At 37.9% G+C, this 27,024-nt stretch overlaps 1 protein-coding gene across 5 annotated transcripts in view; it reads right to left on the reverse strand.

The window, feature by feature from the left end:
• Nucleotides 1-27,024, reverse strand: part of TLL1 (tolloid like 1) — a 141,724-nt gene that overhangs the window by 22,704 nt on the left and 91,996 nt on the right. For 4 of the 5 annotated variants that reach the window (XM_072862937.1, XM_072862939.1, XM_072862938.1 and 1 more), the window contains 7 exons: nt 24,791-24,906; nt 16,364-16,466; nt 14,836-14,952; nt 13,648-13,793; nt 7,399-7,594; nt 5,833-5,958; nt 2,698-2,858 (listed from right to left, as the gene is read on the reverse strand). In XM_072862937.1, the coding sequence (XP_072719038.1) occupies nt 2,698-2,858; nt 5,833-5,958; nt 7,399-7,594; nt 13,648-13,793; nt 14,836-14,952; nt 16,364-16,466; nt 24,791-24,906 (965 nt within the window). Of the gene's footprint in view, nt 1-2,307; nt 2,413-2,697; nt 2,859-5,832; nt 5,959-7,398; nt 7,595-13,647; nt 13,794-14,835; nt 14,953-16,363; nt 16,467-24,790; nt 24,907-27,024 lie in introns of those variants that run through there. The other variant, XM_072862941.1, reaches the window with a different exon arrangement.

The raw sequence follows: 27,024 nt of genomic DNA on the forward strand, positions 1-27,024 counted from the left end.
ATATTTTGATAGATACTAATCTGTGTTTAGTATCTAAATTTCAAGATGCTTAGTAACATTTCCATTTAATCTATAAAGTAAAAATTCTAGTGACATTAGACTAAAATCTAGAAATATTAACCCTAAAAATTATACCTATCTTTGTCCTATAGACCACATACCCAGAACCTACAAACTTTCTACCACTTGCATCTCATAGATTTTAAAAAATATATTAATTTTCACTTAGAAACTTACAAGATAAGTTTTTACTATAATGTATTTAAGATACATTCATTATTTACAACTATATAAATCTGCACTATTAAAACCATACATCTGTCTTTAACAGTAGCATAGCTATAATTTGGAAGGTTGGTGCATGTCATTTTCATTAAAAGGTTAAAAATACAGTAAAATAATGTAATAAAAAAGCCTTATGCAAGGCCTGCTTCTCCTGATAATACTTTCAATACATAATCCCTTGGTCAACCTAAAGCCTTCCACCCAAAAACTTCTAAGCTTCTTAGGCTCAACTATCAATCATTTAATCAAAAATGTCCCAGTCGTCTGCAATTAATAGCTTAAGAGAAAACAGTGACCAGGAGGATTCATACAGAGCTTAGATTGTCCATTAAATCCAAGTAGTATTTGATAAATCGCAATTTCTAGTCAAAAAAGAAATGTCGGGGAGCTGAGGGGAACTATAGAAAAGGATGTTTTGGCCTTTATTGTTCTCTCTCCCTATGAAATATTAAATGATTGTTAACATTTCCAATTGTTTTTAATATAATACATTCTAGACATAAATTTTCACTGTTACTGGAAAAATTTTCATATGTTGCAGAGTTGGAAAGTGACTAATTCAGTTGAAACTACTTTGATATAATATAAAGAACACAAAGATTCATAAAACTTGAGTTACTGCCACATGCTGATTTATATTAATTGTAAGATAAATTCATATTAATGTATGTGATTTTCAAATATAGCTCACAACATTAATAAATTTCAGCAATACATCATCAGTGGTGAATTTTGATGGTTTCATAGCTTTAGATTAGAAATGAAATGTAATTTCAGATAGGTCTAACTTCCTTCATACTACACTATATTAAAAAATTTTAGAAGTTAAATGTAAATTAAAATTGTTAAATGTAAATCTAAAATATTAAAATTGTAATATTGGAAAAGACATATTAAACTTGGTCCTAAATGGAGCTCCTATAACAAAAAAAAATGTAGAGCATTTGCTAAATGTATAGATTTTGTGTCTACACTCAAACAATATATTAGAATGTTCCAGATATTATATGTTTCTTCTGATTTTCACAGGTACCATTCTCAGTACTACTATTTAATAGTATAAAGCTGAGATTTAGTAGCACAGGAGAGGACCAAACCAAAGTTCTAAATGTTGAAAGACATTATGTATCTATTTTTCGTATCTGCTTAAGTTCTGTGTCTTGTATGACCTTAGAAAACTGATTTAACTTCATTACACCTCAGGTGTCTTCCTTGCAAATCTGGCTTGACTACCAAGAAAGTGCAGGAAAAAAGTTTTATGATTTGTTCAAATGGTAATTAAATTTTAACTCTTTGGGATTTGCAAGTTTTTATTACACCTTTTGCAGTTCTTGTAATAATGATAATGGGACATAAGTGTAACATATAAATCATTCAAAGCTGGAATTTCATGGACTTTAGAACCCACCCCAAATTATTAAAAAAAAAAAAAAAAAAATCTCACATTGCTGCCTCTGCAAATAATTTTGAGATATTTTGGAGAAGCTATGGCTGGGTTGTTTCTTAGTTATAGATTAAACTCCAGTTTTTGCCAAAAAACACGGCATATCCTCATATCCAATATGTTGCTACAAATTTGTTTAGTCAGAAATAATATCCTGAGCTTTGGGTTCTTAACACCACGTGAAGAATATCCAGATAAACTCGATGGCTACAGCATATTATGGCTAGAGCATGGCAAGGGAACTCAATGGTATGACAGAGCAGTGCCTAGGAAGCAGAACAGAGGCTGAAAAGTTGATGTTGAAGCCCACGTTTTACTGACTCGCACCCAAAAACCACTGCAACCCCCACCACTTTGTTTAAAGCTATAGGGAGCAGCCCTTCCCACATGGAGGGCTCTGCCCTGCCCCTCTCCCCCACCTGGGGACGAGATCCCCCATGCCTCCGGGGACTGCCCAGCTCAAACGCTGCCACTGTTCTCTTGTGCCTTATTTCTGGTACTGCCCCTTTTAAAATATTCCCCCCATGAGATACTTGTAAGTGATTTAAATGCTCCCTCCCTCCATCACTAACCACAGCTCATGTGTGTTCTTTGTAGTCATAGTCTGTAAAGATGATTTGGTTTCTCCAGATTTTCTTCTCTTGAATTCTTTCCAATATGCCTCAGCCATTTGCTCTGTTTTACTTTGTTGATAAAAAAAAAGTCAGCTGAGACTCAGCAGAGAACATTTCTTTTAAATTTCTTGTAATGCATATACGTTTAGATGATATGCAAAAGAGAGCTATTCCCTCCATGTTTGTTTTGAAAGAAACCAGAAACAGTCCCAAAACGAAAACAAGAATATCTATGGTTATTGTCAGCATATGAGCAGTCAGCAAGAGCTTTATAAGACAATATCTACTTTTGAACGCTCGTGAAACTGTTTCGTGTGTAACAGACTGTGCCGCTCTTTGTTCACGGTTACTTACTTCATTCCCTTCTAACTCAAAAAACTCAAACTTCATTGAAATTCGGTATTGCGTCGGGGCAACCACCTGCCACACACAGTTTTTGTTTGGAGGATACTCTTTGGGCCACCCTGGTGTGGTTATAGTCCCATTTAGCTTTGTCAGGAGTCCTCCGCAAGCAGCTGTAAAATTAAAAGGGAGAGCATCGTTTCTTGACTGAAACTGTGTTTTACTATAAACAGAAGCACACTGAGAAGATTCAGTCCTCTCTTTACTTATACTGCTGTAATGCCCAGACAGACTAATCAGAATCTCGTTTTATCATGCTTGGTGCAAACAAAGAGAAAGAGACAGCCCCTATCTTGAACAGCTTGCAGGTTTGCGGACAGAGATAAGTTTCAGGAGTACACAAGGCGTTATCATATTCATTCTTTTCCCTTCCCTCCAGAGACTCTGGTTATTCTCTCACAGCCTTTCCCATGCAAGTCCTCTGACCTCACCGCCCTCCCCAGGACCTTGACCACCCCTCTTCTGACAGTTGGACTACTTAAGATGCGCTTCGCATTTCCCCAGCTTCTCTCCCTGATTATTGATCCAGAATCAGCCCTACCTGTCTCAGCTCATAGAGCTGTACATACCTCCCATAACCTACTAGATAGGGTCACTTCTTTGGAATAGCAGTCACGTATTCTTCAGTCACAATTACTTTTGCTGAAGTATGGGTGTTCAAGTAATAGAGAAAATACCTATTATTTCCAAATATATGCCAAATAGTCACCTCCATATAACAGAACAATACCGTACTATGTGAATACAGTTCAGATAGCAAAGGATGAGCACATTAACCTCTTCCATCTGTGGCATTTGTTTTTTTTTTAAAAAAGGAAAGTAATGGGATTTTTAGGGGTTCTTGATCACACTCTGCTGCATTGATACCATTACAGCACTGTGACAGCCCTGGAAATCACAAATTTATTTCTAAAGAGCTGTTGGGGGGAAGCTCCACCTTCTTCCAACTGCTCTGTGCCAACGCTGAATGCTTTAAAAACTGGCTATTCCTGTCTGGCTGATGGTCTCACACACTACATCTACTTCATCTAACACACCTGGGAGAGCTCTCCAGTTTCTGAGTCAGGGCTCATTTGGCCAACCCAGACACATACCAGTCTTCCTCCTGGCACCTGGCTTTCCATGCAGAAGACTTCTTGGCATACATGTAAAGGCAATCTGACCGGGGTGGAGGGACTAAGACCCTGGGTCACACCTCAGTGTGTGAAAAAAGACCAGGCACAGGTTTAGAGACTGCACTCAGATGACACAAGCTGTACCCTCAGATGATCCAGTCTGGGTCAGGACAACTACTGTTAGTTTTCAATTTCTGCTTTTCAATGTCACTCCATTGTTCCTTGAGGCAATGGTGGGAAATGTGGAAATACTGAAAAAAATCTTAAAGCTTTCTAATGTGCTGCCAGCGGGGGAGATTTGGATTAGATGACCATGAAGCAATTTTCTGTGCATGTCAACACTGCAGTGAAGCATTGGGCAGAGTTTCTGAGTTAGAGGCTTCTACTCTGGCATCATGTGAAAATTAATACAGCTAGGTCAGCCCTCAAATTCCCATACTATAACTAGGTTGTAATGCTCACTGTGACTACACAGTGATTTTAATTCAGCAGTCCCAAGTAGTATCTACATACAGCGAGTGCTATGTCATGTGGAACAAATGCATATATGCTTTTAGGGATAGCTCGGGGTTTTTGCTCCGCACTGCACGGCACTACTTTGAGTGACTTCTCCTTTTGCCAGACTTGTTTTTCTGTTTGGATGCTGGGCAGGTATTCCTTCTTTATTTTTTGGAGGCAGAGGGAAGAGTTTTCTGAAAGACTAATGGTAATCTTCCCTAATATTCTGACTCAGGTCAGCAGGCAGACTAAACCAAATTCCTTACATAAATTTGGGCTGATGATCAAAGGCCCAGAGATCAAACCTCTGTCTTCATGGCCCCCCTTAGATTAACCTTACTTTCTGCATACTGCTTAATATGCAGACATCTAAATTAATTGCTTTTCCAATGTCTTCACTATTAAAGTTGGGGGGGAGGAACAAGTAAAAGAACAACCAGCTTGATGAGAGCCACAATCTAACATGCTTGTAGTCTAGGACTATCACCACCTCACAGAAACACACACACACCCCAAACAAACAAAAAAACCCCAACCCCACAGAACCACAAGCAAAAGAACAAAAAGTGCAAGGAAACTAAGCAAAACTACCCCAAGTTGTGACAAGTCATAAATTAAAGCCAGGAAATTGGAAAAAAGAGAGACCAGTGAATTGCACCAGAAGAAAACGGTAACTCTGAGCACTCCAATTTTCAAACTCCATTCACTATTCAAACAAACAGATGAACTGAGATAAGAATAATTTGTGCTATCCCTGAATTTATTGGTGTTTATGAATAAAAATCAAACAATAATTGGTGTGTAATGATCAAGAGCTTTTGTTTCTTTCCTTTGATATGAAATATGTATAGAATGCAAAAGCTTATCTCAGTCCAATCTTATGTTTACACAGACTTCCACTTATCAGGTTTTTATTTCTCCAAATGATTGTTTGAACACGCTTTGCTCACCCTGAAAAGTAGAATTTGTTTCCAGCAAAAAAAGTCCACAATCTGACTGGGAGTGGGGAGGATTTCTCTGAGCTTTGAGCTAGAATAAAGGATCCTGCTCTTCAAACCTGCCAGCTTTCCAGTCACACCCCAGTCAGAGATGATCGTTAAATACGCCGATTCTGAGACAGAGGCACGTTGCTTTGCTGATAATTGTCTCCTTATGCGTGGTGGGAGGCTTTGCTTAAATGAGTATGAATAACGTAATAAGTGGTTTGGGAAGGTACAAAGTCCTGCTTTGCATCATTCATGATCAACTAACAGCAAAACCTGTAAAGCTAAATTACTGACAGACATTGGATGAAGATGACTGCTGCGGACAAACGTTACTGTGGTACCACTACTTAGAAGGGAGCACTGGTTTTCCAGGCTGGGTTCCACAGATATCACACTGCTAGGACAGAGAATATGAAAGGTGTAGCATTTCATTCAAGCGATGGCACTCTGTGAGCTTTAAGAGCCCATAACACAGCAACGCACTGTACCTTCACAACTCTTTTTGTCAGGACCAAGTTCATAGCCAGGATCACAGGCGCACTGGTAACTGCCCAGAGTATTTACACAGCGCTGCTCACAGCCACCATTGTCAGGTTTGGCACATTCATCTTCCTCTGCCAAGACAGGGAAGAATGCAAAAATGTGTTAAACAATTACCTCCCTCAGCTGTAATTGCTGGATCAATATTAACCCAGAAAGCTGTATGAATGCCATTATAAGGTGCACTACATAACATACTGTGGTTGCTGACTAGAGGATTTTCAAATGCTAAGGAGACCTGCAACGGAGAAAATGAAAATTTGTCCTTTGTGGGGTTTGGGTAGGTTTTTTTACAACAATACCTACTGACAGCTGCAGACCTAATTTATAAGCACTTTGTGGGCAGCATACAATAATTCAGGCAGCTGTAATCTAAAGGTTGTATAAAGTATTGAAAGAAAGATTGAAAATCCACAGCAGGGTCACTTGAAGGGCACTTTATCTCCCACAGAATCAATTTGTACATTATCCCAAATACATACTCAAAAACAGATTAACAGAATCCTCAAATCCCAGGTTTTCATTCTACTGATATTAAAGGGAACAAGATGCATCAGGGATGGGGGAGGGAAAGGAATAATGTATTATCTCTACTAGCTCTGAAGTATACCCACGAGATGCATTGTTAAAATATTCCTCACATGTTGAAATATTGTTTCTTTACACCAGGACAAGTAATTTGTTAGGAATAAAACAGAGCTCCCACTCTCATGTCTACAGCCTTTAAGGTTATAATTGTCTACAGTGAAAACTAACAGTTAGGGTGAGAAAAGCCCCAGCTTGTGGCTTTTCAAAAGAGCAAAAAGGTTCTTCTGGTGGCGTGACCTGTATTTCAGGTGTCCCCACGACCACACCACTGCCAGTGGCTTTCACTGTGCATGGGCAGCACAGGGTAGGAATTACACACTCCCCATGCACCAAATGCTGCAGGTATAGCTACAGCTGTATGACACCCCCTCCCCCCCAAAACTGGAGGAAGACTGTGAGGCCATTGGTCACTACGATTTCTCAGCTGTTTTTTGTTTTTGTTTTTGTTTTTGTTTTTTTCCTCACAGAAAGTAATACATTGATAAAGCAGCCTAATGCAGCAAACAGATTAGAAAAACCACAACATTTAGACAAAAGAAAAAAACCTTAACAGAAAAGACCCACTTGTGATTATACTATTTAACTTTGTATTTGATAGCACAATCTTAAAAAAGCCATTTTTTACAAGATTAGATATGTTTCAAAGGTGTTTCAAAACTAAGCTGATAATTTGAACCTGAAGAGAGTAAGCTGCACTGAATATGTTCCTTCGTTCTTTGGACATATTTTACAAGGAGATTCAAATACCTCTACTGTTTTGTTTTGATAAAATCGTATGCCCAGGTAAAAAATATGCTGGAGACAGTACAGAACTGATATTAGTAAAAATAGGTTGAGAAATATTTTTAATATTGTGTCATAATTTTTCTAGTACAAAAACAAGTGATAAGCAGTTCACAGCTCCCAAAAGATGCTTTAACATTTACCTTTAAAAAAGTTAGCTGCAAACCCTGCTTTGTTAACGGTTCCATCAGAAACAAACTTCATCCACAGGGTATTAGAGGTAGATCTAATGTCTTCAGGCTTGTCATAGCCACAAAAGTGACCAATTAAAGGACTGTTCTCATTCGTTCCATCTCGAATTTCCAAGTAGTCATATGCACAGTTATCATGTCTTTCAATCTGTAAAAAATTATGTTTAAAGTGACCCATTTGAACTTGACCATAAATAGCAAATACCAATCAGGTAATAAACAGAATAGAAATTTTTCAAAGTTAAGGTTAGGGTTCTCTGTTCAGGGTTCAAACATCAGGAATATGAACAAGCACCACTGGACCATTTTTAACTACACTTGTTTTCTACGAGAAAAAGTTGTTGAGGTGTTACACAGGACACAACAGTCTAACTGGAAAAAAAGTAACTGAGAGACACGCTCACCTCTAAGCTTCCTAACATTCTGTCAAATTCCTACTCTGAGCCCAGGTAAAGTCCTCTTCTCATGTACACTCAAGCAGACAGGATTAATGGTTCAACAACTAAACAGGTCAGAAATATTAATTGGTTTTGAAATATGAAAAAGCTCAATTTTGATTATTATGAATAAGATTTTTACACATTATCAACCTGTGCTGTTTCAGGTGACGATCAGTTTTTTATTTTCTTCCTTTACCCTCAAAACAGTGCAAAATTTTGCATTTGTCACTACCCACTGATGTTGCAGGGTAACTGTAAAAAATTACAGCGCATTAAGAGTTTGGGGCATCTGTAGAATTGGATCCAAACACATTTCTAAGATTATCAGCTCTTAAGTAGCCAATAGAACAGATGACAAAAAAAAAGTCATCATTATTTTTCTGCAGCTGATGTGTCTGGTGTCTGTTGCACAATTCCTGATTTCAGGTGTCTCCTTTTAACTTTCTGGGTCAATGAGTAAACTTTTGCCATACTGATGGAGAAATCTACTGAAACCAGAACAACTGAAAATGTCCCTCTCATTTAAATGTCCTGCCAGATGACATCCAAACATAGACTAATATGTGAATGGAAATGCGTGCATTTCTGCTTGGGTATCAAGCCTTGTGCTCTTTACAGAAGAGTATTTGCAGAATCAGTCAAAGTGGGAATTGAACCAAAGAAGAAAGCAGTAGCAGCCCAAATATGATCCTATCAGGAGCCTAGATAATTTATGATGCCTGTCTTTATTGAGAGAGTATCTTTCCCAACAGAATTAAAAACCCTCTTGATCTGGGTCATTTTACTGCAGGATTACTTCACGTTACTCAAGCAACATAGCATCTTAGTTATAAAAGAATTAACTAAATCCAAGCATTCAAAAATAATTCCTCCAAGAAAGCTATTGTTCAACTAAGCGGCTGAATTGTGAGGTAGGTTTAGGGATGGGGGGGGAGGGGGGCAGGACCACAGTCAGGGAGAAGGAGTTGGAGAAGCCTCAAATTTAATTCAGCACATCCAAATTCTGTTAAAATAACAAAGACGACAAAACCAAACCAAATCCAGAAAGCTCCACATTTTATCTCCGATCAGCATTTTTCTTGCACGTAAGCTGCACAGTTAGTACAAGTGGCTGCTAGTACTCTGCTCTAATTGTGCATTATGACCAACACTAAGCTCAGTAACCACCACAGACTAAGGAGCTTTCATTTAGCACGTTAGGATTTCTGCTTCTTTTATGTAAGAGGAAAAACTGGGGGAAGGGGCTGTTTGATTTTTATTTCATTTTAACGGCATCAAAATATGGCACTTACACACAAAATTTGTCTGTATTCTTTCCAACTTTCCAATTCTTCAAGCATTTACATACGTAATTTTCTCCCACTCACTTCTCTGGCACAATCCATATTGCCATTTACTGTAATTGCTTAGCTGTTTGCTCAGGAATTGCTTTGGGCCAGAGTTTGGGAAATGAGTGAGAAAAGTCATGAAGATCTGGGATGCAACCACGTATTGCTGACTCCAATGCAATTATATGTTCGCAACTAATGCAGTCAGGCATGTGTCTACCTGAGCACTGATAAGTTTTTGACTGTAATACCGATTCCAAATTTTCATTAATCTAAATAATAAAGTTTAAACACATGACATCATATTCCAATTTGAAACAGTCTGCCTTGTTATCTCAGTAAAAATCATATTGCATTCTGATGTAGAAAGAAGTGACCTGGTCCAAAGCCCACTAATATCAATGTAGGAATTGTGTATTTTCCCCACACATCTGTGGTCATTTCACTACTCAAGACTTTTAATTAACATCTGTTTTTTCCATGTTTCCATGTTCTATGGGGCAATATGGAAATTATGATTTTTCACAGGCCAAGTGCAGCTCCGAGTTACATGTACCAAATTCCTATTGAGGTGAACTGTTAGTTTCTTTTCTGAGAATCACTCTATTTTTGGCAGAAGACAACATCTAAAAATACTTTTTGTATAGCAGTAAGTTGCTAAACTTCCTAAGACTATAAAAATCAACCAACTTAAAGTGCTATTGATTTTTTAATAAAACAATTTGAAAGGTGGCCATTCTACCTTATTAATTTATTTTTAGTGTAATACTACTACAAGTGATGCCATTATTATTATCAATATTATTACATTAAGGGATTAAATCATTACACCTATATATAAACTAACAGATAAGTATTGTGTTTTTGAGAAATGATAACTGGCGTTAAGGCATTTGGTAACCAATGAAAAAGAACTAGTATAAAATGTGCTTTGCTTATCTGTACCTCAGGTTTTAAGATGTTGTGGTACTGTCATCTGGCAACGCTGCCATACAAAGATCTATTACACTTGCAGTAGTCTCTTATTCTTCCTACTACAAGGGTAGAAAATCTCCTTAAGTTAATGAAAGAACTCCCAGTGAGTTTAGTTGTAACTGGACTGATCCTGTAAACCTTATTTACTACAGCATTAAAATTTCACAAGATTGATATTACATGTGCATGAAAAAAAATACGCAAAATGTTAGCAAATGCAAAAAAGCATAAATAAACGTGTTTTACAGAAAAATGGATTGCTTATAGGAGAATGAAAGATACCATCGGCTCCTGAAGGTCTTGGAGGAAACCCAGAATTTGAATGGCATTGGAGAACTAAGTTGAGAAAATGCCAGAAAAAACCCTAAGACAGGCACATAACCACAGGAAAACACTAAGAAATCTCCTGGTGAAATGCAAAGCCAGAGACGTTCTCAACATCCATTCTCAAAAGAAAAGAAAACTGCTTGCACATAGTTTCAGCTTTGAAAAAACCAATGACTTTAGACTAAAATATATTTGGTTAATAATTCCAGACTACCTTTGTTTTGTAGCACTCCCCCAACAGAAAATATATTTATTTATTTAAAAAAAAAAAAGGAAAAAAAAAAAAAGAAGAGAACAGTATTTGAAGAGCAACTCCGGGAGCAATCATATTTCAGGAGAAATCTTCCAATTACTTTTTGTCATTGTTAATTTATTTGTTGACAGAGTCAAATTCCAGTACAGGTAAACACATCTGACTCAGGTCATAGACTTTAGTCATAAAAGGTGGGATATGTGCCTAGTGGAATCAGAAGATCAGATAAATTTTATTCCCTGACTTATGTAAAAATAATTTAAATGCACACTGTCTGCAGAAAGACTAACAGGGCCACTCAAATGAGGAAGATTAATATGGCTCAGCTCTACAAACCCTCTGGATTGCCTTAGCTGGTGAGACGGCGTGCCAACAAAAGGTCTTTAAAAAAAAAAAATACAACTGCTAATTTTCAGAGAACAATATAATAATAAAGGTGACTATAACAACGAAGCAAAAATATGGAGTTACCAGTCCCAACACCTCTGCTGTCATCTAGATACTGGAAAGTGTAGCTGCCCGTCAGGCAGCCAAATAAGAAAGGGTAATCCCACACTCAGTGGAAAATGCAGTGCCCACAGCAGGCAAAACAAGATGACTCATTGATACAGCTTGAAATTCTCAGCTTCCCTAGTGCTTTCATTACAGAGTGAAGGTTATTTATACAGTTATTTTTTCTAGCATTACATATGGATAATGAGAATTCCTCTTACTTAACTGTACCTTTCAAAGGACAGAGAAGTAATTTTCTCACAAACACACTGCAATAACTCTTTGGCCTGACATTTACTTTTTTTGATCTCAGCTGGCACGAAGAACGGTGATTTTTAAACAACTTTTTGTTTTACTGGGCAGTGCACCAAGGATTCAGTCCAGAGAGGGACTTAGTACCAAAAAACAGAACACCTACGTTCAGGCGCTTGGACCTGAAATGGAAATCAGACCCAACGGTGAATGTCTAGGCAAGGCACTTCAGAGCAGTTTCCAAAGCAACTCTCACTCTCAGCGGGGAGCCCTGTGGACGAGCCAGTAAGAAACGCCGCGAAGACAGATATAACAGAAGTCTTGTGCCTTTCTGGGGCACCTCATTTGGTGCTCAAGGGCATCTTGCCACTCTGGAATCACAGCTCAGACTCTCCCTGGAAAAGTATGTACCTTTCAAGTCCCTCCTGTTGGAAATTTTTTTCTTTCAAAACACATCTAGCAGAGGCACTAAGTTGAGACTACCACTCAACTATACTTCTGCTCAATTTCCTCTTTCTTCTTATGAGGTGTCAGTCCACATGTTTCAACTCTAGAGAGTGCCATAATAGTAAATAGTCTGGGGGAAAAACTGGACATTTCTTCTTACAGCCTTAACCACTAGCCTACTAAATTGTGCTCTCATTTGCTGGTGCTTTGCTTCCAATTATTTTCTATATGGTGAGGTGTGAACATGCCATCTTCACACCTGCAAATAGTCCATAATTTGGCGATTAGAAAAAGGTCCTGAAAGATAAGAAGAGATGGAAGTTTGATTCTCCCAGCGGTGATATCAAACTGGGGTCAGTGCAAGTGGTAATGTACTGTGCATGTAGACCAACGCTGAGCATCTGCGTGGAGATCAAACACTGTGGCAAGTTTCTTATGCAGAGGCATAGTGTCATTTCTCTTGGGATCACACTAAAAAATACTGAGCACCAGTGGCAGACTAGAAAAGCTCCATATCTAGTCAGTAAATTATATAAAGTTACTGAAAACATTGTTCATTTTCAACAGTGCTTAAAAAGAGAGACTGACATACTATGTTAAGTAATCTTGAGCCAGCCCATGCAGTCATTTGAAAAACTCTTTGGGCAGGGAGAGCTGATCTTGTCTGCACTAGACCAAACATTAATTCAGGATACAAAAAAGGGAAAATTAAGTAGAATCTGTGAAATTATTAAAATTTCCATTGTTTACATTCATAATTGCTAATAAAGTCCCAAACCCTTGTTACCTCATGCTCAGACCTTTCATCAGTCATAGCAAAAATGTGCCATACCCCTGAAGTCTATCTGCAAGACTAAAATTACAGGTTGGAAATTATCTCTATATTTACTATACCTGTGTTTATATCTATGTGCACCATAAAGCCAAAAAGTTTAGATTTTTAAAAAGTGTTCTTCATGTCATTACTGCTGAAGCATATTCAAATAGAACAAGTGAACTCAAAGTATGTTACTAAATTTATCTACAAACTTCAAGCCAGTGTATCGTGTATGCATAAAAAAGACGTATGAAATAGTATTTTTCTTTGTTATACAATAGTTTACCACTGTTTAGCAACGTTATACACAGAGAGATGTACACTAAAGACACACAAGTGTGACTCACCATGGCTTTTTTCTTCCCTCTCTAAATATAGGTTTGTAAACTGAATTTAAGCAGGCTTTTTTTTTTTTCCCCTTTCTTCTCAAAACAGAAGCCAAAAACCACAGTGGTTTCTTTCTAGATAGACATTCCTTGTTAACAATAAGATTTAGCAAAGATAAAAAATCCTTACTATTTAACAGAATATTAAAGCAGCCTTGCTGAACTGGATTATGTATTTGCTAAACTGCAACTATTGTCAGTACTTTAAACATTCTAATTCAAATAGCATAGAAAACATGAAAAACCTTTAATCTTCTTGAAAATTAAACATTCTAATTCAAATAGCATAGAAAACATGAAAAACCTTTAATCTTCTTGAAAATTTCTGCAGAAAGGAAGGTTTCATGGAGAGTAGAATTGGATTCTGGAGCTTATTTTTCATAGAGAATTCTTAAATTCATTCACAGGTTTAATGAGAATTCCCTTTAATGTCACTGTCACTAATTCACTAGATGCTTTTCTGAGATCAGTTAAAAGGCTTTACCTCAAATGCTTGAAAGGTTAATCCTACATTGTAGTTTTCTGACACTGTTATTTTCCACACACATTCCTTCATTGGTCTGTAGTCATCAGGATAATTGGGAGACTGGATCTGGCCTTCATTTTTGTGGATTTCACCTCCACAGATAGCTGATAAAAGCATAAAATTCTTATTGTCAGTAATGACATTTTCGTTTCCCATGCCCAAACTGGCATTTTATGCTCCCCTTTTTAAAACTAATGATAAGATTATTCTGGAGAAGACTTAAAAAGTCTACCAAGGACAAATTATTGAAAACACAATCCATTTAAACCACTATATGTATTTCAGCTAACGAATATAATTCAGCATTTCTAGTAGCTCTAAACATGTCTATGATGTTCAGGAAGACTTTGGAATCACAGATAATCTGAATCTATACATCTTATAGAATACATTGAAGAGGTCAAAATAATTACATTTTACTTTTTGTTCACCTTTGAAATATATTTAATAAACATTCTTCATTAATATTTACTAACTTTTAGAAAGAGACAAATGAGACAGAAATCTCATATTTTATAATGATCTATGCATTTTAGCCTACAGTTTATCACTTCAAGCTTACACTGAAATTGAAGAAACAGCTAATATAAATAAAAAATATTTTCACGAACAGTAAATGAACTTTTCAGGGTCCTTACTGATAATCATGTAAAGATCTGTGAATATCAACTAAGTCATACAGTTTACTATCATAGATTCAATATTTAAGAAAACAGGCTCTATTTTAAACAGGTGAATGTTGACTTGCTAATATACTCAGTGTGTGGGAGTGTCTCTATTAAGTAATCCCAGAGCATATGGAAAACTTAAGTCATATTTTTCTGAAGAATAAACAGAAAGTACTCAAAGAAATCTGTCCACACACTAAGCACGAGAACATGCACATTTAGTTAATTAAATGACTGGTAAAAAATGCTTATGAATATTATCAGTGGTGTCCCTGGAAAAGAGGTCATCTGAAATCTGATCACAGGAAGAGTTTCAAAATGTCTTGTCTCGTACATTAACACCTATTGTCTCTTTTAGTAATAAAATACTGATTTCGTATTAGGTTATTTCTGACTTTTTTTTTTTAAATATCCAAAGGTATATGGTTAATATTTTTCCTCCATAATAAAGTCATTTTTAATGTTATAAGAGGCTTACCTTCATAAATTGCTGCAAAACCTTTCCCAACCCAGTTGCTGCTGCTGCGGAACTCTATCCACATCCTGCTGTCAGAGGATGCGAGGACTTCTGGCAGTTTGTCACCACAAAACCTGCCTAAAAACATGCAACCAGTAACTGCATTTTCTGCCGCCTCTGAAGCCAAATGCTGCAAACATTTATACAAGTGTTTAACATTATCAGCAGGAGTAGCATAACCAACTCAGTGGAACTATTCACAGGCTTATGGTTAAGCACATGTGTTTCTGCAGATCAGGACCTAATACACAAAGATTTTATCATAAAGCTTTCAATACTTCTTTTCATTGCAGTCAGGCTCACAATTTGAAGTATAAAACCTTAGGGGAATTAAGCAGAAAAATTATTGTTATAGATTGTTTCTATACATACAAACGTGAGCATTTTGGAAGGGGAAAGTGAGTACTAATCTTAAGAGAGGTAATAATCTCGGTCACAGTAATACCGCTCATTGTGTTCAAGGACCAAAAGAGATTTAAAAACTAACATCCAAATGATCCTAGACTATATTATCCTCTTAAATGCATCCTAGGTAGGTGAAATTTCTGTTTGTCTAGGTGATAGAGAAGAGAACAGGAGAAAAGGGTAATTACTGTCTGGTCTTAATTGTTTCTTCTTTCTTTTCTTTTTAAGGCCAAGAAAATAGGCAATACTGTTAAAAATCTGTCCTTTGTATCTGCTTCCTTTTCTTTCTTTTTTGCTGTTTTTAAATTGCGGCTGTTAGGATGCTAACAAATAGTTTTAGTCTCCATTCTAAAACCAACAGCAAAACTGACCCAAGAAGTTGGAGACGTTCGTGTTTCCTATGGTCTGAAATCCCCAGTTTCAATCAGAGGAGATCACAGGACGTCAAACCGAGCCTCTGGATTGGGCAGTGGCATTATGGGGTGCCAAATCTCCCCACCAAACCTCTGAATTAAGAAAAGGATGTCTGCAGCTTCCTGCATATTAGTTGCAACTCTAAGACTTAATTCATTATTGCTTTGCATGTCTTTTCTCTGCAAGAACAGGGAAGAACATGCAAAGAAGAAATAGAAGTAATTTTCTATTCATAATTTTAAAAGTACAGGAACAGAGGTCATAAGTACAACTCTACAGTGGGTGCTCTCAACCACAGTGCTCATCACGTGCTCTATGGATTTCCCATCACATGCTCCACAGATTGTCTGTATAGTATTTCCCCATTTCTGTGAACAAAACTATGGCAACTTCATATTTCAATACCCATAAGCAAAGCAAAAAGTTGCACATTTTGTAGTTTTCATCTTTCCACACATGCAGCTGAATAACAGATAGCTGCAATGAAAAGAAGGTTTGAGGCTTGAAGTCAAATAAACGACTTATTTGAGGCCATTTAGAATTTTTTCCCATCCCCAAGTTTAGATACATTCTAGACATCTAAAAACACAGAGGTTTGTTGTGGGTTCAACAGCAAGCAAGTCAACTGAACTCAACGAGTATGGCAGTGCAGCATTCAACAGTTGCATACCAAGCAGAGGTGATTTTCTCCAGTAGCCATCTCTTACTTCAATATAGTCATACCAACAGAGACTGCTCTTGTAAAGGTCCATGGTGGTGAAGTTTAAAACAATCTGCAATCAGAGGAGAACACCTCATCAAATCACGTGTGGTTAATACTAGAAAATCATCACCACAACATTCTGCAGAACTGAGGCCAGAGTGGTCACCTGTAACAGGATTCCAACAGACAATTAATCTCTCCTCAATAATTTCTTATAGTAAGTAAAAGTTGTTTGGGAATATTAAAAGTTTTTTATTTAATCTTACATATTTGAGCAGATTCAAGACAGACTACTCACATTTAATTGCTTACAGGGAGCTTTTCACTGAGAAATAAAAATTTGAGAATGCTAATAAGGTAAAATAATGTACTAATATAACTTTAAGTATGTTATTTGATAATTCTCCTGCCAATTCCTCTTGCATTCCATTCTGACTATAATCAGCACTGACAGCTGTAGAAAAAAATATTGTTGTTTTATTTTGGTTTTTGTTTTCTTCTACTACTGTTTTGACAAGATAATTTACTTTCAGAGAAGTTAAATATTGGCAATGGTGGACAGTCATGCCGAAAGCAATATCACTAAAACAAATGGTACACAGTCCCTTAATGACTTTTCATGAAACTATAATAAAGCTTTTCATACAGAAATCTGAGTTCTGTGCATTTCTGAAACTTTTGAACTTGGATTCCCAATTTTACTGAGCACATCTGTAAATAGGCATATTTTCAATACTTAATATCAGGACTATCCTAGACCATGACAGTATCCCACTTTAGTTTAGAAATACTAATCCGAAACTGCTATAAACTTACACTTTTAAACACAGGAATAGGATTCATCCTGGATCACAGGATGACACAATAGCTACAGTTTGGACCCTGACTGACTGGGACAGTCTTAGCATCATGTCCTGCAATTTCATGGATAAGTCCAAACAAGATTAAAAATCATTCATATTTTGTATTATAAAATCATTTACAATTCATACCCTTTCATTGGATTTAGGTGTATTTGGAAAAATAATTCATCTTCTTCTAAATCAGTTCCTCAGTGTAGATCAATAAATATTTCAACCTAACTAAAAATCTTATTTATTCACATATGAGCAGAGAAGTGGTCTTATTTTTATCTTTGATCCTAGGAACTCAAAATTGAAACCTACTGTCATAAAGCAAAGTTTAATTGCTGCACAGTAGCAAATACCTCACGCTGCAAAAATATATCTCCGTGGCAGCTTATGAAGCAGCTGTGAGTGTCAGTCGAAAGGAGAATTTACCCTTAGTCCAGCTGCAAGAAGAAAATGTAACACCATAACTGGAACAATGGGGCCAGATAGTCAGATGGGATGGTTTACTTCATCTCCTCTGAAGGCACCATGTATCTCTCCAACCACAACATTGTACAATATTAAACCAGAAAGGCAGAACTCTTTCAGACTGTTTAATTTTAAGAAGATAAAAACTATTGGCTATTGGAGGAAGCTAATTTAAAGATAACATAAAGGTCAGTGGTTTGGGTGTGTAGGTGGTAGAGAGTCACGGTAAGACTCCTCTCCAAACAATGCAAAATGGAGACAATCTTTCATAGCAAAGCACTATGTGTCGTAACATTAGGCTAGCAGGGGTTTTGCTTTCACTTACTTTCCACAAAAAATAACTAAGTACATCCATACGAGCAACTACATTCTCAAAAATCCCTTTTGTTTTCAATGGAGAATGGGAAACTTTCTGACTTAATCTTAACAGCTGTATCTTCCCCTATACCCTAGAGCTGACACTACTGACTGTTTGGGTGGAAAACCAAGCTCACAGGTGATTCTATTCAGCTTTTTGCCTTTACTACCATGATGCCATGGGAAACAGAAAACATCTGTAAGGCTACACATAAAATCCAACAGTCAGAAGTCCTGTACAGAGAGGCACATTATGCTGACAGCCACAGCCTTGTGGGATGAAGGTACGGGACACGAAGCATGCCAAGGACCATCAGGACAGCACTGTATAAATGAATACCTGTTCTGATGGTTGAGTATGGCCAAACGTTTATATCCACAAGCTGCTACCACATCCACAAAACCTGCAAAAGGGTTGCTTAAACAGCACTCTGCCTCTTGCACCGTGTTCTCCATGGGAACATCTTGCAAGCAGCTTTGATACATTTTTAGTGTAGCAGATGTAACAAATATAGCCTGCTCTCTCTCTTTTGGCCCCTTCCTTCTGACATTTTAGGGCCACAAAGGGAGGTAATAATTTAGTCTCAGATCTATATGCAAAGAATGTCTGCTTCAATGTTAGTTTGATACTTTCAAAATATATTTAGATAATACTAACTAATGTCCAGGCTGCCATTGGCACTCTGAATCATGAAGACGTATAACAATGAGTAGTCATCAAATTATATTGTAGGCCTCCTTCCTGAGCCCAGAGATGAAAATGGACTAATCTGAAATCAGACACAATTGCTGTGTAATCCCTTCTCTTTCTTGCAATAGAAATTACAGTAGAAATTAATATATTTAAGGAAAATGTATTCCTTATACTGAAAGATTTGCAGTAATAGATATTCTAATATCTTGAACTATTTTTCCATATAGGTACCCTTTCCCTGAACTTTGAAAAACAAAGTAAGTCCTAATGAAAAAAACCCAGAAAAAACCCCAATTAATATCTTGTATTATGTAGATAGGGGATGTGTCCATAAGCCTGGAATTTAAAAAGATCATTAAATGCTCACCCCTTTAATCCTTCAGTGAATTAGAACAATAAACATTTTCTATATAGAAAATACATCAAATCAGTGCTTTTAAAGCTAGAGCAGGTAGGGCATTGAATGGGGGGGAGAGGAGGGAGTGTTGCTTGTGTCTTTTGGGAGGGTTGTTGGTTTTTTTTTTGTGAAAGCTAGTAAGCAAATCATCCAGACAGTCCACTGTTGAACTCGAAGGATGTGAACTTCCAGCTTTGAGACATCCAAGATTTAATTCTAGATCTCCTATATCTCTGCAAGTTCTGCGAGCTAGACTTTAAGACTCCTTTCCCATTTCAGATGTGGCTAGTCAGGTTAAGCAGAACAAATTTCAACAGCAGAGGGACAACTGGAATGATTCAGGTAAGCACAGCACACACTTTGGACACATTCTCAGCAGAGCAAGCACTACAATCTGGGTTTTTACCTAACAACCTCTATCTTCAACCCAACTATTGAGCTACATCTCTCTTCAGATAGCTCTCATTTTTCCCTTGCCAGTTTTTCACCAGGGCCTTGGTGGTGAAAGATTTTTTTTTTTTTAATTTTGCAAAGTAGGAAAAATGTTTTCTTTCCAGTGTTACTGAGAAAATTGACAGAAATCCCTCAATGCCATACTACTCAGGTTCCAGACTATTGCACTGTTTACCTAAAAATGGCATGCATCAAAGCATTAGTTGATCCTCTCAGCTGGCATTCACTAGATTACTGTTGTTGTGTTCATCCACATGCTCTCATGCTTCTTTTAGTCTAACTGCAGCACCTCCTGTTTCGACTTCCCTGTCTTATTTCCTGGACGCAGACTTCCCATGCCATTCCTTCCCAGAAAGGGAACCTCACAACTCACCTCTTTGCTTTTGCCTACTGCTACATGTCTCAAACTTCTTCTAGCTTACCTGCACCCTTTCCCGGATGTCTAACCCACAGGGCATTTTGCCTTTACTGTTCAGGCACTCCTTCAGGGACATGTACTGAAGAAATAAATGCACAAATATTATCAGAATTCCAAACCCACCGACTTACGATGTTATTCTCCATAAGAAATATGCAGATCTGGCTAAAAGTACAATCATTCATATGCTTTCCTCTGCCTCAGTTTTTTATTACATTTCCAAATGCTATTTGAATCTACCTCTGAGGATGGCAGAGAGGTCCTGTACATTCTCTCATTCACACAGCAATTTTGTCTGTCCTCTGCAGTCTGTTTCTTCTTCAACTTGTCCTTCAAATAAAGAGGCCTCACCAGCTACAAAATTTTTGTTCTTCTCTTCAGCTCATCCACTTTGCAGTTCAGATTCCTTCTAAACTCTTACCTTCTTTTTTTCCTGAGTTTCTCAGACCATAGGTAGGTATCTCTGTTTGTATATAGCCGTACTACTTGAAAACCCTACTGTCCTCAGCAGTGTCCTTATCCTTTTCCACCCATGCCCACCTCACCCCAGCTGTGCAGGGAGAGAGGTTCACAAGGGGGAGCCTTTTTCTCTACCCAGAGGAGATCCAGACAACCAGGTTAAGGTCAGGCTACCTTCCACAGCTGCTTAAGCTAACCCAGCTGGCTCTGCTGGAAGCAAGTTATGGAAGCCACATCCTATACCTCCTCCATTGGCTCATCTGTGTAGAGCCCGGAGGTCTCTCACCAGTCTAGCCACAAGTTTTCCATTTTCGATGACACAGCTGAAACATCAGATTGCTCTGTTTTCTGTTTGGAAATTTGCCTTTTCCCAAAACTTAGTTGCCAGGATAAAGTTGGGAAAAGGATGGTTTTACTTAGGTGTGATCATGTAATTGTCTCAGTGTGCTGCTATATCAATGGAAACCATTAAAATTTAATAAGCCTCCTCAATGGCCCCTGCCTTTGAAACTATATGAAATAACCTTCACAGCCTTTTCTCACTCTGACATGCCAAGTTATTTGATGATACAGCAATTCTTTAACATTGACCAGAATTCATTAGCTGTACATAGGCAGAACCCCCAATCTGTCACAGCATGATTTCTGGTCGGGAACCAAACAAGTATAAATATATTTAAGATTCTGATTTGCAATTCTGCAAAGTATTAAATAGAGCTACAGACAAGGCAGAGCTTGTTCAAGGGGACAGGATGGCTGAAAGTCTTCATAGCAAAAACAGTCAATGGGTATTTGTCAGCACAATTAAGGAATTATTGATTACACAGCAGATTCAATTGTGTTACTGCAGCTTCAGAGAGAATATATCATACCGTCTACTGCCTGGGATAAGAAAGCACAAAATATATAGCAAACACCAGGTAGTACTAACTAATTTTTCTACAGGTGGCATTTTTTCCCATATCAACCAAGCACTTATCTGTCCTATTTTATCATTCATGTAAAACGTTACGGAAAATTGGAAAGTAATGTAACGTATTCAAAAAGGCGAATTAAAAAAAAAAAACCAAACACCACACTGGCACAGATGCAGCTCCCTATGCCAACAAAATTTCTACACATCAGAAGGCGGGATTCGCCCTGGCAGAGGGTGTACAGTATTACTAACACCATCCTCCCCCAGAGATTTTTCTGTGTATAGATATACTGTGTACAGCTGTTTACCATATAGTCTTAAGTCTTGAGAGAAAGTAAAAGGTGAATGAACTGCCTTCTTTTAGTAATAGGGACACACACACTTTAGGTTGGGCTGGCAATTTATGATGCCTATCAATAAAAGGAATGCTGCAGCTAGTGCGTACCACTGCAATCCCGTCCTTCATTGAATTTCCTGCCATCAAAGATCAGAAGTGTCTGTACTTGCAGAAAGCAGCATGGATAGAATAGAAGTCCTCTAAACTATGCTCAACAGCACAATGTTAAATCTCAATAAATAAGAGACAAGAGCTAGACAATCTGGACTGATGCTTTTTCAGTTTATTTTTAGGTGACTGAAGTGCTCACTGACATTTCAGAACATGATGTGATGTACTTATACGTACTCTAACCTCCACACAACATTGCTGAGATCTGTCAGGGTCAAAGCAGCAAATAAAGGAACAAAAATCTAAATATATTTTTAGTTTATCTTCATAAAGAGAATATGTTATCATTTACGGAGAAAATTTGGGATCAAGCATAATGCATGTCCAAGTACCATGATATATGCATTAGTTAAGATTTAGGCCTCATTTCTGCTATCTTCTATTTACATCAAGTACTTGCTGCAAATAGGGTCTTTTATCTCAAGCCAGACAGTATCCTATAGGAATAGCACTGACAAAACAGACTTTTGAGATTAGCACAAATATCATTTACTTCATTCTTGCTGAACTATATGGAGACTATGAGACCTGGAGGTTAGAACAGTGCCCTACAGACACAACTTGTCATGTCAAATTTCAATTAGAAAATTCTGTTTAGTCTTTTTCTCCATTTGGGGCAGGGGGGGTAAGATGGGAAAGGAGCCGGTCTTTTTACATTGCTGACTTCAAGACAGGGGCTTTCCCCCATTAAGCTTTTGTACAGTATAATACAGCTCCAGTGGTGGTTACAATCTCAAGATGTAATAGTATTACAAATATATTAGAATTACACTATCGTCCATAGATAGGCTTACACAAAGTTGGAGTATGCTATGAATACTTAAGCATGAGCATTTTCTAACTCATATATTAATATTGTTTTCAAAAGCCAATCAGAATTGTAGATGAACACTACAATTTTTTACTTTTTTTAAACTGAGGAATAGAAATCTAAGCCATTTTTTTTGTTTTCACAGCAGTGTCTAAGAAGCAACACAAATAGTGGGAACATAAAATTACCTATCTAGATTAATTTGCATCTTTTGTGCAAACCTTCTCTTATTCATCTGTTTTCATTTGTTTTTCCCTGCCAACCTGCAGAGCCACCCACGCCCTCTCAGCACAGAGTGTGTTTATTTTTCCTCCTGTCTCTGGCTCTTGCCCAGAGCAGGGAGAACACTTTCCAAATGACTTTGCTTTCATCCCCCACAGTGGCAAATGCTCTTACAGCTCCTCAGGTTCTGTTAACATATCAAGAACATATATTCTTGGTGTCTACCAGGACCCTGACCTGAAAGAAACACGGAATAAAGTAATCCGATCAGGAGAAAACTTATGTCCAATAAGGAGTGGGAGATCACTGACAAAACTGACTGAAATATCTGGGGGCAAATGCTGGGTTTTCCTCTTTGGACTCTCCAGTACTGAGGCTGATGCTAGATTCTATATTTCAGTCTTTAGGCTGTATTTGCTTAATATCAGCCACCACTTGTAAAAAAAAAAAAAAAAAACAACAAAAAACCTTACATCCTTTTTTCTTTTCCTGCATATTTTTTCTCAGGTGAAACTTCCCATTGCTCCCTCTATCCTTATTTTTTTTGAAGCAGGCTAATATTTGAGCCAATAATTTAAAACAAGATGCAGCTAGCGTGTTTTGAAAGTGTACACAAGAAAAACAGGTTTTGCTTTCACTAGGATGGCACACTTCCCTCCCTGAACTGCTCTCACCAAGCCAAATTTTTCCCCCCCACTTCTCCTAAAATTTATGCCCAGAAAGTAAAACTATATGTGCTAGCACCAATACCAAGGAACACCTACAACGACACTTTCTTTACGCCACATTATTACTGTTTTACTTTAGAAGCATCTCAATTCAACACACTAAGAGCTTCCTTAGGCAGAGCCCAGCTATCAGCCCCACACAGCTCACTCAGCTCGCCCGAGCCTGTGCTGGAGAAGAGACCATTAAGGAGCCTGCACTACCTCTTCCACCTTTACACCTGTCCTGGTTTTGGCTGGGATAGAGTTAATTTTCTTCCTAGGAGCTAGTATGGGGATATGTTTTGGATTTGTCCTGGAAACAGAGTTGATAACACAGGGATGTTTTCATTATTACTGAGCAGTGCTGACACAGAGTCAAGGCCTTTTCTGCCTCTCACCCCACCCCACCAGTGAGGAGGCTGGGGGGGCACAAGAAGCTGGAAGGGGTCACGGCTGGGACAGCTGACCCCAACTGACCAAAGGGATATCCCTGACCATATGCCGTCATGCTCAGCATAGAAAGCTGGGGGAAGAAGAAGGAAGAGGAGGGACGTTTGGAGTGATGGCATTTTTTCTTCCCAAGTAACTGTTACATGTGATGGAGCCCTGCTTTCCTGGAGATGGCTGAACACCTGCCTGCCCATGGGAAGCAGCGAATGAATTCCTTGATTCACTTTCCTTGCATGCACGGCTTTTGCTTTCCCTATTAAACTGTCTTTATCTCAACCCATGAGTTTTCCCCCTTTTACTCTTCTGATTCTCTCCCTCATCCCACCAAGGGGGAGTGAGCAAGCGGCTGGGTGGTGCTCAGTTGCTGGCTGGGGTTAAACCACAACACCACTGAACCACCAACTGAATTGGAAGACAGTTTTGAAGGGATTTCATGATGCAAACATGTAGCAGATTGAAATCTTGCCTTCATTTCACATGGACAGCCACCAAATAGATGATGTGGTTCTAATGCCACAGACCAAAGTCAAATCAATAGCACATAGTTCATGGTCCCATTTTTTAATGGCATTCCATTGTTTTCAATTATTATGCAAGCTTTAAACTTAAATGAAAAGCTAAAGAAATGCAACATTTTATTTTGAAAATAGTATCTGTGTTTAGCTGAGGGAATATTAAAATACCTTCTCCCCTGGGGTCACAGAGATTCTCCATATGCAGTGTGTGTAGGAAGGATAACCGTTTGGAAATCCTGGAGAAGAAAAGTTGCCTGTAGATTCCTGCAGTGTTTCTCCACAGGCTGAAAGAAACAAAATACAGTAAAAATATGAAATTGAATGCACCTAACAGAGAAAAATGTATCTTTCCAATATCTACTCAGAGTACATTTAACTCACTGCAGATGCAGAATGGAAAACAGAGTAGTTATTTTACGATTTATTCAAAACAATGATTTTAAGCCTGTCTGACATTCATTCAATTTTACACAGGATGTTTTTATTCCATGAACTATTTCACTTGTGTGCTGTCTGCTGACATAACCAAAATTACAGCAGTCTTAAAAATGTCATTGCTGTCAATCAACTGCAAAATTAGACATATAACTTTACTTTGGTGGGAAAAAAAAAGTTAGCCACACCCTTAGACACATCCTTTAAGAACTAAAACAAAACTGAAACAAAAGCTGGCACGGCATGATTGGCACCACACTAGAATTTCGTCAGTGGTTTCATTTAATTTAGTACTTTACGCACATGAGAGACTGATCTGACCTAAAGTCACTCCTTTACATTGGTATAGAAAACTAAATCCTATACTCAACAAAATCTCTTGCAACAGTGATTTGTAGAGATATGAGTAATAAAGCAAAGCAAATGTGAAGTCCTAAAATACCAAAAGGTTCTATATTCTTTATTATTGAAGCTTTTAGCACCCATATCTCACCTGTCAATCATGTCACTAGCTGCTGGCAGACTGGTTAATAATTCCTCTTCACACTAAAATATAGCATTGGAAGATCCTGCCATTCTCCAGCACTAAAACTGATTCTGGTAGGGTGTCACGCCTCAGTCAGTCATCTTTTTTGACCTTAATCAAGTTGTTTCGCCCACCAATTTTGCAGGTGTGATATGAGAGATGGGAATTTGAGTATATTATCCCATGACTGACAGTGTAATCAGATCTGCAGTGCTTTCAAATTACAGCGCTACCACTGCCAGCAGGTGAACTACTGTATCATCAAAATCTCAATGAATTATAAATGATCTAGAAAATCTTTAAATAAAAGAGGACAAAGGAAGAGATTGTTTATGACAAAGACAGACAACACAGCTGTAAAGGCTGCCTTGTTAAAATGCATCTAAGATGTAATCTGACAACTACACTGTAATATCAGGCGTAAGCTACATTCAAGGCATTAAATATGCCCTCTGACACTGAAAAGGTTCTTGTGATGAGGAGAGAAAAAGATTGGTGCAGCCCCAAAAAAATATAATGGCTAAAGTCACTGTCACCGTGTCCTTTAGGAATGAAATAGGAGAAAAAATTATTTTCCTCCCCTCATTTAAAAAATGTGGTTTTATCTTTAAAAAATTGCAGGCAGCCACAGAAAATGGCACATACACAAAAGGTATTCAGTGCTAAATAATTATTTCTGCACAAAGCCCTTTCAGTGAAAATGCTATATCCATAATTAACCCCAATTTATTTTTAACACAGCAATGAATGCAAACTTCAATAAATTGCAGAGCACTGTAATGGGTACCCCCAGTGGCAGCGAACTGTATCGTAGCTTACAGCGCGTAAGTAAAGCACCTAAGAGAAGGCCAAGAGTAAAACTGTAGTCTTGTACAGGAGTAGAGGAAAGCAGAGCCCAAAGAGGAGATAACCCTGCGTAGCAGATGCATGCACAACTTGGGAGATCCAAGTATTCTGCTCACCACCTCTAGAGCCCTCTCCTGCTCTTCCCCCCATGCATGGCTTGGGACTACGTTGCGTCAGTGTACTCTCACAAGGCATACTATTTCAAGCTTTAGTACATCTTCTGTTTGCTCTAGCTATAACTATTTAACCAGCGCTACAGTTCCTAAACAAGCCTTGAGCAGTTGACATACGGATGTAACGGAGAATGCCGTTTGTCCAGTCTTTTCTGCTCACATTGCATTTTTTCAATTAACTGTGCCTTCGACTCACAAATATTGATTATGAAGTCATGCAATGCACATACCCACATAACGTGAAGTATGTAAGCAAACGAAATGCTATGAAGTATGTGGGACATACGAGATGTCAGTTCAAATGCAGCCCTGCAATTAGTAATAGGAGAGGAGGAAGACCCTGGCATATCTACCCCTTACTCCATTAAAATCCCTAAATTACCCAATATAAAAGTAAACTAACACATCAATGAATTAAGCAT

This window comes from Ciconia boyciana, chromosome 5 (assembly GCF_034638445.1).
Source record: "Ciconia boyciana chromosome 5, ASM3463844v1, whole genome shotgun sequence".
In the NCBI taxonomy this organism is placed as follows: domain Eukaryota; kingdom Metazoa; phylum Chordata; class Aves; order Ciconiiformes; family Ciconiidae; genus Ciconia; species Ciconia boyciana.